The 15,269-nt window shown below is 35.2% G+C and overlaps 1 protein-coding gene across 2 annotated transcripts in view; it reads left to right on the top strand.

Annotated features, from left to right (window-relative positions):
* LOC127836522 (DNA replication licensing factor mcm7-A-like) overlaps positions 1 to 15,269 on the top strand; it is a 194,240-nt gene that overhangs the window by 150,153 nt on the left and 28,818 nt on the right. Inside the window, exons 1-5 of one of the 2 annotated variants that reach the window (XM_052363169.1) lie at positions 5,769 to 5,887; positions 6,052 to 6,131; positions 11,997 to 12,161; positions 12,357 to 12,487; positions 13,646 to 13,826. In XM_052363169.1, coding sequence (XP_052219129.1) covers positions 5,857 to 5,887; positions 6,052 to 6,131; positions 11,997 to 12,161; positions 12,357 to 12,487; positions 13,646 to 13,826 — 588 coding nt within the window. In that variant the 5' untranslated portion in view covers positions 5,769 to 5,856. Of the gene's footprint in view, positions 1 to 5,768; positions 5,888 to 6,051; positions 6,132 to 11,996; positions 12,162 to 12,356; positions 12,488 to 13,645; positions 13,827 to 15,269 lie in introns of those variants that run through there. The other variant, XM_052363170.1, reaches the window with a different exon arrangement.

Below are 15,269 nucleotides of genomic sequence, written 5' to 3'. Positions count from 1 at the left end.
TTTGAGTTAACTTATGCATGTTACAATAATTGCGCTAATTGTTTCAAATATCGTTATCCTCATCAATCATATGGAAATTATATAACTCATACATTATTTGGTAGCCGATAAATGCTTAAGATATCTTGCGACTGCACTTATCAAAACGCCTTAGCCGTGTCATGTGCATGGCTATGGTTTTGAAAACACCGAAGCTGCGACTTATCAGATAGACATGAATCGCAATAAATCCATCGTTTTTTATTTTGTTTATTCGTTAAAATTTGTAACAGATGACTAACATTCTGTCGCGAATGGCAAAACTCAAAGAAAAAATAAAAGAAAATAAAATAAATTTACCTTGAAAACTGGATTTATCTTTCCACTTCTAGAATTGACTAGTATGAACGCTCTTATTCATTTGTCAATAATTATCATCATTTATTTTTTTATAGTGTCATATGGTCTGACATTTGTTCAGATACCGTAAATAAAGATTTAAACCCCGATAAGCATGTGTAAAGCTCTAGAGGAAAACTAATTCAAAGCTCGAATAAAATTACATTTTGTAATACTATTTGAAAACGCCAGTAGAAATATGACAATAGCAACATGAGAAAGGGCTTTAAACCGCGTCATGCATTAAAAACTGAAATTTAAAGTGGCTTACTCGTACTGTTTCTGCTAAACAAAATACAGTTAAACACGATAAGTTTTAAATCATACAACAAATAAAAGTAAATATACCGTGTAAAATACAAATACAATTGTATAGACCCGATCTGTGTTGTAAAACTAAACTGCACACAACAAGAGTACAAGCTAGTCGTGTGTACCCGTGTATGTGTATATTCGTTCATATTTAAACAGTTTCTCATTTGAACATAATGTGAATGTTTCGTAAAATGCGAATGTATTATATGATACTGATATATACAATTTTGTAAACAAGAAGATATTATGTTGATATTTGTATTTACTTTATTTAACCGTGTCTCAGAAAGTTGTTATTTGGATGTTGTGGTAGTTTAATCCCCCAATTCTTTGCATCGACCATTCCAATATGCTGATTGTTTTAATGTTTTATGCCGTTTTGAACATACAGGAAAAAAAATATTGTTAAGCTATGATTTTGCCATGTTTGAACTGCGTTAGGCTTTCTTAATTGCGTAGAAATTATCCGAGTATAAACCGTGTGAAATGAAAAAAAACTTAAACATTAATTTTGCGGAAGCTTTATCTTGACATAAGCCCGACATTAATTAAACTTACGTTTTCAGTTAGCACAGCGGTAATACGCAGTGATTTACGGCAATGTAACCTGAAACAATATTTGCTGACAGAAAATAAGTGGTGATAGAGCTATTCTGCTATATACCTCAACGTTGATGCATCGTTTCTCTTTCTCGTATTTCCTTGCATATTTGAATAACAATTTCAAAATATTCACGCACACACAAATTAAAGCAAGTTTTCAAAACTGGTTTTATAAACATTTCAACCCATAATGTGGTCTGAAACTTTGTTATGAAATTTAATTCTATACCTACGGTTATGATATTTTATATTTTCTGTCTTTTTTACAGGACACTGAAACTTGTCTATACCGTAACACAACAAAGTTGTTTTAATCAAAGTTATATTGCGTATCAAAATATCGTAGGACGACCTGTATTAGTGGCTTTGAATAAACAAAAAATAAATGCCAGTAATGTAGAAAAACAACTTGGAACTATTGTAGAATGGAGTATTTACTGACTCTTAAAGGGGCCTTTTCACAGATTTTGGCATATTTTGAAGTTTGTCATTAAATGCTTTATATTGATAAATGTAAACATTGGATCTTAAAAGCTCCATAAAAAATCGAGAATAAATTAAAACAAGGAAAAAAAAGTAGCCGGTATCAGGGCTCGAACCAGTGACCCCCGGAGTCCTGGTGTTAGTCTGAAGTAAAAACGCATTAGCCCTCTCGGCTATTCCGCCGAGCATACACGGCGTAGGTATTTTATACTTTATATAAGCAATCTTCGTAGTTTCGTAAATTTAAACGACAAAAACAGAACTCCAAATTATTCAATCGTTTCGCGTTGCAACGCTTTATAATTTTTAGGTTTTCAAATCGTCAAAAGATACATATAATGGCTATATTGGACTATGGTAAATGTTCAGTAATACGGTTTCCTCACAAATATCACAACTAAAACGAAAATTTGCGAATCTGAAACAACTTTTTTCAATTTTGTCAATTTACCAAACCGTGAAAAGATCCCTTTAAATTGGTTGGGTTGGTTTCACATACTTTTTTCGGTGTGTGTTGGTGTGATTTTTTTACAGTTGAGATCCTATGCTTCGTACATAAGTTTCTTATTTTAAATATCATAATCAGTTTGTAGTGACATCTAGCTTTATTATATCTATTTAAATCGAGTTTATTTCTTTGGTAACACCTCAGATATACTACGTCTAAATTTATAATGGGACTAATTGTAATAATCACACATGTTATTTTGTTCTCATTAAAACTTTATATCAATATAAGAATACAGCAAAAAAGGCGCGTGATTCTATCGGCTTATGACGTATGAAGTGCTCAGAGTGAGCTTATGTCAAAGGTTTTATCGAAATCGTGCGTTGAAATGACATCTCCTCCTTAACTCCTAATCAGGCCATTTTCATGAAACGTCTTGGGATGTATCATTAAGTGATTCTGTGCAAAAGTTATATAAATCCTTTCTTATATTTAAAAACGTATTTGTTCGTGTACGTCCCGAAATTTTATTGCTCATGATTTTGAAATATATTGGCGGCGATTATCACCAGATAATGCGGCGTTTCGCTTGCTTATAAGTCAAAATGGCAGTTGACGCTTGAAGTTTACGTATATTCAGTATACATGGACATTACTTTGTGTGAATGATGGTATTTCGAAATGAATTGGAACAAATGATTGGCCTATCAATTAGATATTTCACGCTTAGGAATTATTTCGCTCGCTTAACGGTCAATGTCGGAGAAGATTCGAATATTCGAATATTTCTATGACAATGGCTGTCATAGAAAGATGGCCATCATAGTCAATGCAGTAAAATGTATGAACAAATTCCGTGTATTTAGCGAAGCTTAAAGGCCGCATTAACCTGGTCAAACGTTTTCCGTGAATTACGCAGGGCAAATATTCCTGACGTCAGCACTTACCCTGTTTTCTTTTATTAAATCGTGATTTTGAATTTTGAAATAAGAGAAAATGATGGCCCAATATTGCACCATTGATAAATTTGACCAATGTAATGTATTGTTTATTTGTTAATTCTTGTTAAAATTCAAACCAATACAGTCAGAAAATACTTAGATATTTCACTTCAAATAATTAGAAATATATGCAAAGGAAACGGATTTCCACCGCTTAATTGTGCGGTCGATTTCTTGAAGATTGGAGTAACAATAGCGGTCTTCCAGTCATCGGGTGCTCGACCATGGCTGAGGGAGGTTTGGACTAAGGTCCGTGCAGGGGGATCTCTCTGGCAAATTCCTTTACGAATCTTGGTGGTAATCCGTCCGGTCCTTGTGGGGATTGAGTCCTAGCAAGAATGTGTTAATGCCATTTGTGGTGATATCGAAGGGTTCTACTACTGGTATTAAACTAAATCAATGGTTGTAGTTTTGGAGAAGTCTTCTTCAGTGAAGAAGCTACTGAAATGTGAGTTTAGAATTTCAGCGTTGCTTTTTGGGTTACTATGACCGAAAGCGTTGCTTTTGGGGATTTGGACCCCGGAACTTTCAATCTTTTGCTGCTAATAAAATAATACATTTTCTTTGGAATTTTGTAACTGGTGACAATGTCTCTCACAAAGTTGTTATATGCCTTCTTGCATACCTGTTGTGTGTTATTTTGCAGCTGTTTTTACTTGGTTATGTCCTCGGGTGTGTTGTTTAGTTGAGCCTTTCTGTAGGCTTTTCTTTTACTCCTTGAAAGGCGCTTTCTGAGAGACTTTTTAGCTACTTCTATAAACAAAATAGCTCGATCACTGACTCCTGACATTGGCTTGCCGCGTGTTACAAGAGATTGCTTGTTTGTCATAAATAGGTCGATTGTTTCTTGTTGGCAACTTGATGAGCCAGTTCAGAGCCAGTGCCATAGAAAAGGTCTAGAAAGATTTGGATTATATAATAACTGTAGTTTTAGGAGATGACGGTTTGGTTTTCCCATTCTATGTCGGACAGGTTCAAGTCTCTTGCAAACCAAATGTTAAGATTTGGATGCTAGGTGTGTAGGCTATTCAGTGTATTACTCATCTCGAGCATGTATTGTATATCACTGCTAGGAGACCGGTTTATGCTTGCAACAATTAGTTTTTGGTTTCCGCTGTTTTCTATACTTGTAGCAGTGAGTTTTATGCTTGTTTCGACTTGGAGATCATTTTCCGCTATGCTCTCTTTAGCAGCTATAAGGACTCCGCCATGTGGATCCTTATGTCGGTCTCTTCACGACAGAATATGGTAGCCCGCTGCTATAACCTCTCTCTCTCTCAAGTCTGACTTCCTATAATGATGTCGTAGTTGAGTTCTGAGAAAAGTAGTCAGAATGGCTGTCTTTCGGCCCGAATGCTTTGGATGTTGAAAACTATGACCCTTTATTTGAACACCTGGTGCGCAGGCTGTTTTTATGTGTCTACAAGGTGATGAGCTCATTTTCGGGGATCCTATTTATGTGTCAAGGGATGACATGCTGCTGTTAGATTGGATAGGGGAAGCAAGTGATTCAGAGTATGGGTCACTGAATACGCTGAATAAGTGGTTTATTGCAATTGATGTTCCGAGTGAGATTTCCATTGATGTCTCAAACAGGATATTAGAGAAGTTAGGGACTCCGCAGCTAGCGCAGATCCAACTAAGGTTTATACTTCTATAAACATCGAGGGGCATGTGGATGCATCTTGTATGGAACCAACCATCGCAATTATCACAGGCTATGCCACGCTTGACGGTGAGGCTTCTTACCCTGCATGGGAAGCGATAGTTTGGTGCTGGGTTTAGATGGCAGTCACCTCAAAACTGTATCCAAAATTTGGCTACGTCCGGATTTAGATACACTCGCCTGCTGGTTAAGCATAGTGAGACAAGTAATGCAGATATCAGCAAATGGTAGATAGGGTCAGATAACTTTGGCTACAGATTAAACATTTTGTTACCTCATGTGTTGATACTTGGTTGTGGATAATAGAGGAGGATCGGCGAATCGGTAAAAATTCGTAAACAGAAGAAATATTACAACCGGAAGTTTTTTTGTATACACTTTGAAAGACAGAATGCGTAAAAGTCAAATATCTTTGAAGTCTGTGACGATCGTTGTCAAATAAGTCTGGGTTGGGGTAGGTTAATCTGTATATGTTGTCTATAGCGCAGATCCTTCATGCAGGTTGACCATTTTGGTGGAAAACGCAAATTGTTATTGATTAAATCAAACACACATTTGTGCGCCTCACAGCGACCTTTACCTTGGTACTTTGACCCAAGTACACTGTACTTTTTAGATTTATGCATAATACTTATGCTATGATATCAGTTAATTGAAAACAAAAGAACCCAATGATGTCTGACTAAAATTCGTAAATGATTAATTATAAATAAGTTAACTCTGATATTTTCATCGTGTTTCTATGTCCATAAATGATTTTTTTATTCAGCGAAATATATCAGATTTGCAAGTATGCAAGTGTTTTTGTAATAATGAATCAGGAACCAGAAACCGAATGTCGCTAATAGCATAGTTGTGTATAACCTTCGAAACCAGTCTGCGCACCGAGTCACGTGAACAAACATTTCCCGCCGTTTAATAGATCCGTCACGTTTACTGCACGAAACTTGTAAACAAAGACAATGGCACCCCGAGATTACGCAGCAGAAAAGGGTAATCTGATAAGATATTGATCAAAGTTTATTTGTTGCATATTGACAAATATCATGCACCGTTCCACAAGCAACTTCTTGTTAGTATTGTCTATGTAAGTTCGTAGCTGTCAACTTGACTTGTTTTGCAAAATTCTATGTGATATTGTCTTTCTTTCTTTGCAGAAAAGATCAAGACGTTTCTCCAGGAATACTATGTTGATGGGTCAGATGGTGGCAAAGACTTCGTCTATGGACAGCAGCTGGTATATTTATCATTCTTTAATGCTTTGATCTTTTATGAGAACATACAGTCAACTCGCCAGTAGGGGCCATGGGTAGTCTCATTGGGTGCTGGAGGTTTCGGTAAATGACAAGTTCGGTAAATTGATTTATAGAGTAAAAGCCGTGGAGGTTTCGGTAAATTGATTTTATAGAGGAGGTATACCTACAACGAGGTGTTAATGACACCTATTATCGGCTAACAATAACATTAGGGGCATTTATTTGCAAACTGTGGATTAATTTTGAGTTGAGTAATTAATGCTATGCCTAAGGTAAAGAATTAAGGGAAATGCATGAGCTACCTCTGAAAAACGAATTCTGTTAGGAAATTTTTGGTTAATTTTACGATTTAAATAAAGCAATACTGTTGTTTGTTTTTTAAATTGGTGCTTTTATTAAAATAACATAATAGTAACATGATAGTAATAAGAAATAATGATTTATGGCGGAATCAATGTAAGCTCTTCAATTAAGTTTAATGCTATTTTAAAAAGTTTCTTGTAAAAAATGATTTAATAAAAATGATTTCATGTTGAATTTTATATTTATTTATATGTTTAATTATTTCTTTCTGGTACAGAAAAACACAAGAACAAAAAAAACAATATATAAAATTTAATACGTGTACGTAATTAATAAAAAGTAATTACAGGCGACCACAAAAGAAATGCAAATACACAATTTTAATGTATCTCTATTATCACAAAGAAATTACTAAGACTTACCGGTGTGTCTACGGTGACTCCATCTTCCACATGCATCACATGCAATAGCGTGCGCACGAGAAGTGACCTCAATATTGAAGAAAATATATGGATGTTCAGCCATGATTGTATGATACAGTAAAATAAATCATCTGCATATATACAAACTTTAACATTTGAGCAACAACACTTACCATAATTACTCGATAACACGTGAAAACCTTCTCTTCATCCTCTCTTTGATTTCTTATTTGACAATGACCATGATAATTTATAATTACCCAATTACATAATAATGTTATTTTTACCACAAATAAACATCCTTTGATGTCACCACCAGTATTTTTTGGTAAACATGATTAAAGAAGGAAAACGTTTGTTTATTTCACAGTTTGAAAGTTACTGGTCGTGTATGTAAAAACTCGGCCACCAGTGTTAAAGCATGTTCACGATCTAAACATACATATCTAGATTGTTTTAAGAATAATACCTTATGTGCAGAACTGATTGTTGGAAAAAGAAGCGAGAAATTTATTTATATACGAAACAAACATATTTGATCTTAGTATTTTAAACCACCGAAACTTAACCATTATATAAACATGAGGTAGTTTGCCAACATAATGAATATGTTGCCCAGCTCTTGCCACGTGGAGGCCACCTCTTGTAAGAGCCACATTATTATATTTTTTTAACTGATACGCTTTAATTAAGGTTTTTATCAACTAATTGTTTACAAACATATATAAAATACAAAACGATCATGACCTTAATATATTATTTACCTGCATCGATTAGAATATTAATATGTCGCAAGCCTGGATAATTAATGATAACACTTTGCAAACATCTCTAATTTGATAAAATCAAGTCCGTACATTTAAACAGATAATTTAATTAGTGCCAAACAACTCAATTAATGAACATCAAAATTAATCCACAGTTTGCAAATAAATGCCCCTAATGTTATTGTTAGCCGATAATAGGTGTCATTAACACCTCGTTGTAGGTATACCTCCTCTATAAAATCAATTTACCGAAACCTCCACGGCTTTTACTCTATAAATCAATTTACCGAACTTGTCATTTACCGAAACCTCCATAACCCGTCTCATTTATAAGACGCGCAAAGAATTTAGAGATACTTTTTATATGGGCTAAATTCTTTGGAACGTCTCATCGTTGAAGGACCTGTTTTGTGGTGGAAACCAGAAAGTTTAAATCTCATCAATTTGCGTAAAATTGCAAAATAACATTACCAACTCATTCAGTTTTAATTCAGAAGTTCATTTTTACATAAAAATATCGTCGATTCGAAGTTAGAAAGGCATAAATTCTTCAGTTAAACTTCTGCTTAAATTGCAAAACAATCACTGACCTGTAGCCATGTCATAAAACTGATTTAAATATGAACCAATCAGAAGAAGGCATTACGGTGTAACGTGTACGCGTAATTTTATTTAACATGAGCTTTTAACACCGACTTTTACGTAACTAGATCTAGTATGCTAAACTTTGTCGATTTAATAAGCATATGTTCAAAACAGATATGGTGCAGTTTCTATTCACTGTTCTAAGTTTCAGGAAGTGTTTATGCATGTCTTTTTCGCACCTCTGTCTGTGTTGTTTTATGTACTTACATTTTACGTTACAAAGGACGGTATACTGTACGATCTGTATCAATATTATTTATGTACAGTATAAAAATAAAAGATGTAATTTATTTCAGAACTTTTTAATTGTCAATTTAGAAAAAAAACAATGCTAAATTAATCCAGAAAAGTATAACATCGGTTTACTATGTAACGCGCTGCACCACAACAGACGAACGCAAACTGTATTTTAAGCTGTTTATTCTTCCACTTTAAACCAGATGCTTTACATTGAGGTCGTGTTATCGATTTATATCTACACAGCGAGCGAATCGAGAGATATTGAAAAATTGAATAGTGGTTGGATTTAAATTGCTCAGGCCTGCAAAATTCAAAGTGTCATTACATAATTTTTACGGAACATTATCGAGTATTGAATTATCTACACAGGTATGTAAATATTATTGCAATCCGTTGTTATTAAGTGTCTTATATCGGGGCTTGAATGTTGCGCACAAAATCCTTGCGCAACAATATAGACAAAGAACAAAAAATTCCCACCACATGATTGGTCTTTCACCCTTTGTACGCTCCAAATATTACCCATATAAAAAGTAGCTTAATATTTAAGAGCGTCAAAAATTTGGACTAGGGCCATGGGGTCATACCATTGGGGGGTCACTTTCGTGTATTTCATAAAAAAGTATAATCAAATCAAAAACAATTGTTGCATAGTTTGTCAATTGGATAAATGTACAATTTTACAAAATTGTGTAAAGATGCTCCAACTGTTGATCTGACAGGGGAGATTCAATTCAATTCAAATTTATTCAGGTACAAGATCAAGGTACAAAATAACGATAATACAGATAAGAACCTATAATAAAACAAATATGGTGAAGAAATAACAGTTCACAAATAAATATTGATCTTGCAGACCTGGGATAACCCAATAAAGTACAAGTACTTATTTCCATTGGGGTCCCTTATCTTAAGCAAACAAGAAGTACAATGTTACAATAATGATAATTATAATGCTGTAAACAGTGATCCTTAATTGGCGATAGTGAGTGCTTTTGTGTACCTCATTTTATTATAGGTAATGTTTATTTATTTGCAATGAGACCTTTTTTAATCTGAAATATGGTTCAATGACAGTGTTTAAAACTGTTTATTTTATAGTTTTTGTGATCATGTGATATTTTTTCATTGTCATACTTTCATTGGTCATTTTTGCAAAAAATTAGAAGTGTACTGCGGCAAAATAATACTACAGAAAAATGATATAATAGCATTTATTTTTACATATTTTCATGTATACACAAAAGCCAAAAGGACAAAATTCTAATGGAAATATAAACGTTTTTTGGCATTTGAGTCTCTATTGGCAAGTTGATAGTACATACAGCTCAAAGTTCTTGCTATTAAAGAAAGGGACTTTCCAACTGTCAAAAAAGTCGTTTGACGCGAATCTATATTTTGGCGAACTATGAGGATTGCTTATATAGCCAAAAAATACCTCCGTATTTGACCTGAGCGTGGATGGTCAAGTGGTAAAGTCGGGAGACATTTTACTCCAAAATTCCATGACTCTAGGGGTCAGTGGTTCGAGCCCTGTGGAGGTTAACGTTTTTTCTTCTTTTTTTTAAATTGTATTCTTACTTTCTTACTGGAGATTTTTAGTTCAAATGTTTAAATTTATCAATATAAAGCATTTAAAGCAGTTAATAAAAAAGCTTTAATACATGCGAAAATCTGTTGGACAGTCCCTTAAAAATCTAATTCCATGTTAAAACAATAAGTCTCAAGTTTGTCTATAAAATAAATTTCAATGGACCTTATAAATGTTAAAAACACAATACCTGTTACCATAGACATCAATTTGCATGATGTTTTTATGCCCCCCTTCGAAGAAGAGGGGGTATATTGCTTTGCTCATGTCGGTCTGTCGGTCGGTCTGTCTGTCGGTCGGTCCGTCCACCAGGTGGTTGTCAGACGATAACTCAAGAACGCTTAGGCCTAGGATCATGAAACTTCATAGGTACATTGATCATGACTCACAGATGACCCCTATTGATTTTGAGGTCACTAGGTCAAAGGTCAAGGTCACTGTGACCCGAAATAGTAAAATGGTTTCCGGATGATAATTCAAGAACGCTTATGCCTAGGATCGTGAAACTTCATAGGTAGATTGATCATGACTAGCAGATGACCCCTATTGATTTTCAGGTCACTAGGTCAAAGGTCAAGGTCACGGTGACCCGAAATAGTAAAATGGTTTCCGGATGATAATTCAAGAACACTTATGCCTAGGATCATGAAACTTGATAGGTAGATTGATCATGACTAGCAGATGACCCCTATTGATTTTCAGGTCACTAGGTCAAAGGTCAAGGTCACGGTGACCCGAAATAGTAAAATGGTTTCCGGATGATAACTCAAGAACGCTTATGCCTAGGATCATGAAACTTGATAGGTACATTGATCATGACTGGCAGATGACCCCTATTGATTTTCAGGTCACAAGGTCAAAGGTCAAGGTCACAGTGACCCGAAATAGTAAAATGGTTTCCTGATGATAACTCAGGAAAGCTTATGGCTAGGATCATGAAACTTCATAGGTACATTGATCATGACTCGCAGATGACCCCTATTGATTTTCAGGTCACTAGGTCAAAGGTCAAGGTCACAGTGACAAAAAACATATTTACAAAATGGCTCTCACTACAACTTAGAGCCCATATGGGGGGCATGCATGTTTTACAAACAGCCCTTGTTTTATACATGCTCAAACAAAATGTTGATATAAAAAAAATCAAACCTTAAGCTGCAGCTTATGGCTAGGATCATGAAACTTCATAGGTACATTGATCATGACTCGCAGATGACCCCTATTGATTTTCAGGTCACTAGGTCAAAGGTCAAGGTCACAGTGACAAAAAACATATTTACAAAATGGCTCTCACTACAACTTAGAGCCCATATGGGGGGCATGCATGTTTTACAAACAGCCCTTGTTTTATACATGCTCAAACAAAATGTTGATAAAAAAAAAATCAAACCTTAAGCTGCAGTTTCAAATGGACAATACAATTTATCTTACCGAGGTTCAGGAAATAGTTGTCTTAGCACTGTTGGATAATTTTAACTGTACTTTGACTGTTTTGCTAACTTGGGGAAAGTACCATTTAAACATGGACAAAAATTGTTGCACGTTATGTCATTCGTAGGTTTCATCGAGTCTGGGTTTATTCCCCCAAAAGCAAATTAGGCCAACATAAATCACATTTGCATTAATTTTCAAGAATAGTTTGTAATATATTATGAACTTGGGCTAGTTGGATTTTGATAACACAAATAATGGAATGCATTGTAATCATTTAATACACTGGTAATGAATTGGCTTGGAAGGACTAGCATTAGATAAATCGAGCTATCGTGAGCAGACTGATTTTAAGCCTTACTTTCTAAAATTAGGTTTTGTCTAAATTTTGACCATTACAGATATATTGTTCTCATGTAACCAGTGATTGAAAACATTTTACCCCAGGTTAAGATTGCACACAGAGAACAAGTTGGGCTGTGGATTGATCTGGATGATGTACATAACCACGACCCAGAGCTAGAGGAGGCCATTCGAGAGAACACTCGTCGCTACATGCAGCTGTTTGCTGATGTTATACAGGAGCTCCTGCCTGAATACAGGGAACGAGAGGTGTGTGGTAACTTAGCTACTGAATTACTAAAATCCAGATACATGTACTCCCTTTGCATTGGAAAAAATCTGTCGTTTGACTAAAAGTGGGACATTTGATCATTATTTATTGCAATACAAAAAGACAACACCAAAAAAGGTTTACAAATTCAGCTTAAAACAGTTTTTTTAGCTACATTAAATGCCACGTTTCAGGTTGTACACAAGGACGCCCTGGATGTTTACATTGAACACAGACTTCTCCTGGAGCAGAGGAATCACCCTGATGGGGCTGAAGTCACTCGAGATCCTCGCAACAAATACCCTGCTGAACTCATGAGGAGATTGTAAGAGATGCCAAATTAAATAAGAGGACTAATTATTGTGTCCCCTTTTGCACCTGTCCGTCAGATTGGCAGGAGGTCCATTGACCATTAAGTTTTTCATGTTAACAAGATATACAGATAATGCTTCTACAATTTAAATTCAAATGCTCATTGCTTAGGAGGAAAGGAAGGGGCCTTATATTTTGAATCAACATGTCAAAGGTCAAGGTCACCAACTTGTTACAGGAAAATTGTCTCCGTGCAATATCAAGACAACCTTTTTACCTGCAAGGCCTAGTTTTATGGATGGCTAGACCCCAAATCGCCGATTGTTTCAAATTTGACATAGTTTAATTTCATTTTCCTTTCTAGCTTAGAAACAGACAGGAATTGACTTTATTCAACTAGCATTAAACCAGAACATTCTTTACTCGCAGGTTTTTGGGCTTTTTTCCTGATTTTGTTAAGCGGCCGTGGCCCCATCACTTTGTGAAAAATGAGTCACAAACTTTTCAAAATTGTGAAAAAATGAGTCGCGAAGTTCTGAAAATTGTGAAAACAACTAGTCCCCCACATGTAAAAATTGTGAAATTCAGTTTTTTAAGAATTAGTATAGTAAGAGCATGATTAATACTTGCATCATATTAAAATGTCTTAAAATAATGCATTAAAATCATATTTTCATTGTCTTGACACTTTCATTAAACGAATAACCATTTACATTGATATCAACAATATTCTGACTGGTTAACTCTATTTAAAACGATAGAAAAGCCATTCTACTGTCAATATCTCATATACAATATATCAGTGTCTCGCTTATGTAACATGTTTAATCAAATTTTAATTTTGAATTGTGAAATTGTCGTTTTTGACAGTTTTAAGCCCAAAAAGTCAAAACTTCACAGTTGAAAATGGCTGTGTTTCTCAAGTTAAGTACTAGATTTGTGAAATGTCCGTGTCAAAATTGTAAAATGGCCATTCTCTAAGAAGGAAAAAATGCTCTGGGTTTATGCTGTTTGCTGCTCATGAAAAACTTAGGGTTGGAAATGAAGCGTTTGAAAAGTTGAACAATTAAAAAGGTTATGAATTTACTTAGATTTTCTAAGGGAACGCAAACATGTCGAAGTGTACATTGTAAAGTTAATTAAGATGTCTTCACACATTCCTCATGCGCAGTGAGGTGTACTTCAAGGCCCGCAGCAATGAGAAGCATGTGGCCATTCGCGAGGTGAAGGCAGACTGCATCGGCAAGCTGGTCAACGTGAAGGGCATCGTCACCCGGGCAACGGAGGTGAAACCCATGATGCAGGTGGCCACATACACCTGTGACACGTGTGGCAACGAGACATATCAGCCTGTAAGTGGTGTGGTTCAGTACCAGCCTGTTATTGGTGTGGTTCATGAGATGATAATTGAAAAATGTATGGTCATAATAACATGTTTGATTTTAGAAAATCTGAACACGTAACTTTATGTGTCATAGAAACACTGTGTTCGATCAATTAAAAGATTAAAGCTATCAGATGTGAAAAAAATCTAGCAGCAAAAACTTATTTTAGTTTCAAGGCAACTTGTTTAAGCCAATTATTGTGTGTGCTTCTTAATCAACATTTTAGTTTAAAAAGCATATAGGGACAGGGGTATGATTTTTCTGCGCATTTCTGTGAATCAAGTTGTTATAGAGTAATTTCTGAGAATCACGTAAATTCTTTAAAAAAAATTGGGGAGTAGGTGAGATGGATTCTTGTCCTACTGATCCCATGGTAAAGTGTATTTAGTTTAAAACTGTGACAGTGTATACCATATTTCAAAGGTAAAGACCTTGAGCTTAAATGAAAAATTGCCAACATCGTTCACAGGGATTGGATCACATTTTGTTTGGATCACTGTTTACCTTGCACAATAATTAATATGATAAATGTGAAGTAAAAATGTTTTTAAAAAAAAAATCTAGTTGTGAAGTATAAGGTGTTCATTTAAATGTCTGTTTTAAGGTTTGTCATTGCATTATGCACGTGAATCGCATCATACAAATCTATTGACAGGATTTTCCCCCTCTCGGACTTCACCTCAATCACACCACTGGGGGAACAGGGTAACATTGTGAAGACACCTAGTGAACATTATTCTGGGAGGATCTTCAAAACATTTTAGACAGGAGTAAAATTTCTCCTCCTTTCAGATGATTTCCTCCTATTTCAATGCCAGCATATTTTTGTCCCTATCGGTGAAATTGGAGGGGACTTATGGTATGTGTTCTGTCTGTCAGTCTGTCTGTCTGTCAGTCTGTCCGTCACACTTTTCTGGATCCTGCGAAAACTTAAAAAGTTGTTCATACTTTTTTCATGAAACGTAAAACATGGATAGGTGGCAACATGGAGATTATGCACGTCATTTAATTTTGTTCCTACGTCAAGAATTCTGGTTGCTATGGCAACAAATATAAAAAAAATAAAATAATAAATACTGACAATGGTGGAGTTTCACCGGTAGGGGACCATATTGCTTGGCAATCTCTTGTTACAAATGTTTCCTTACCTCGCTATATCTTTTTTATGCCCCGGATCGAAAGATCGGGGTATATTGTTTTTGGCCTGTCTGTCTGTCTGTCATTGTATGTGTGTGTCACAAAACTTTAACCAAGGTTAAAGTTTTGCAATAACTTTTGCGATATTGAAGATAGCAACTTGATATTTGGCATGCATGTGTATCTCATGGAGCTGCACATTTTGAGTGGTGAAAGGTCAAGGTCACCCTTCAAGGTCAAAGGTCAAATTTATGGCTTCAAGGCGGCGCAATA

Source organism: Dreissena polymorpha, chromosome 6 (genome assembly GCF_020536995.1).
Source record: "Dreissena polymorpha isolate Duluth1 chromosome 6, UMN_Dpol_1.0, whole genome shotgun sequence".
Lineage (NCBI taxonomy): Eukaryota > Metazoa > Mollusca > Bivalvia > Myida > Dreissenidae > Dreissena > Dreissena polymorpha.
The sequence above is the reverse complement of the archived record's forward strand: the minus strand, read 5'-3'. Positions and strand labels throughout refer to the sequence as shown.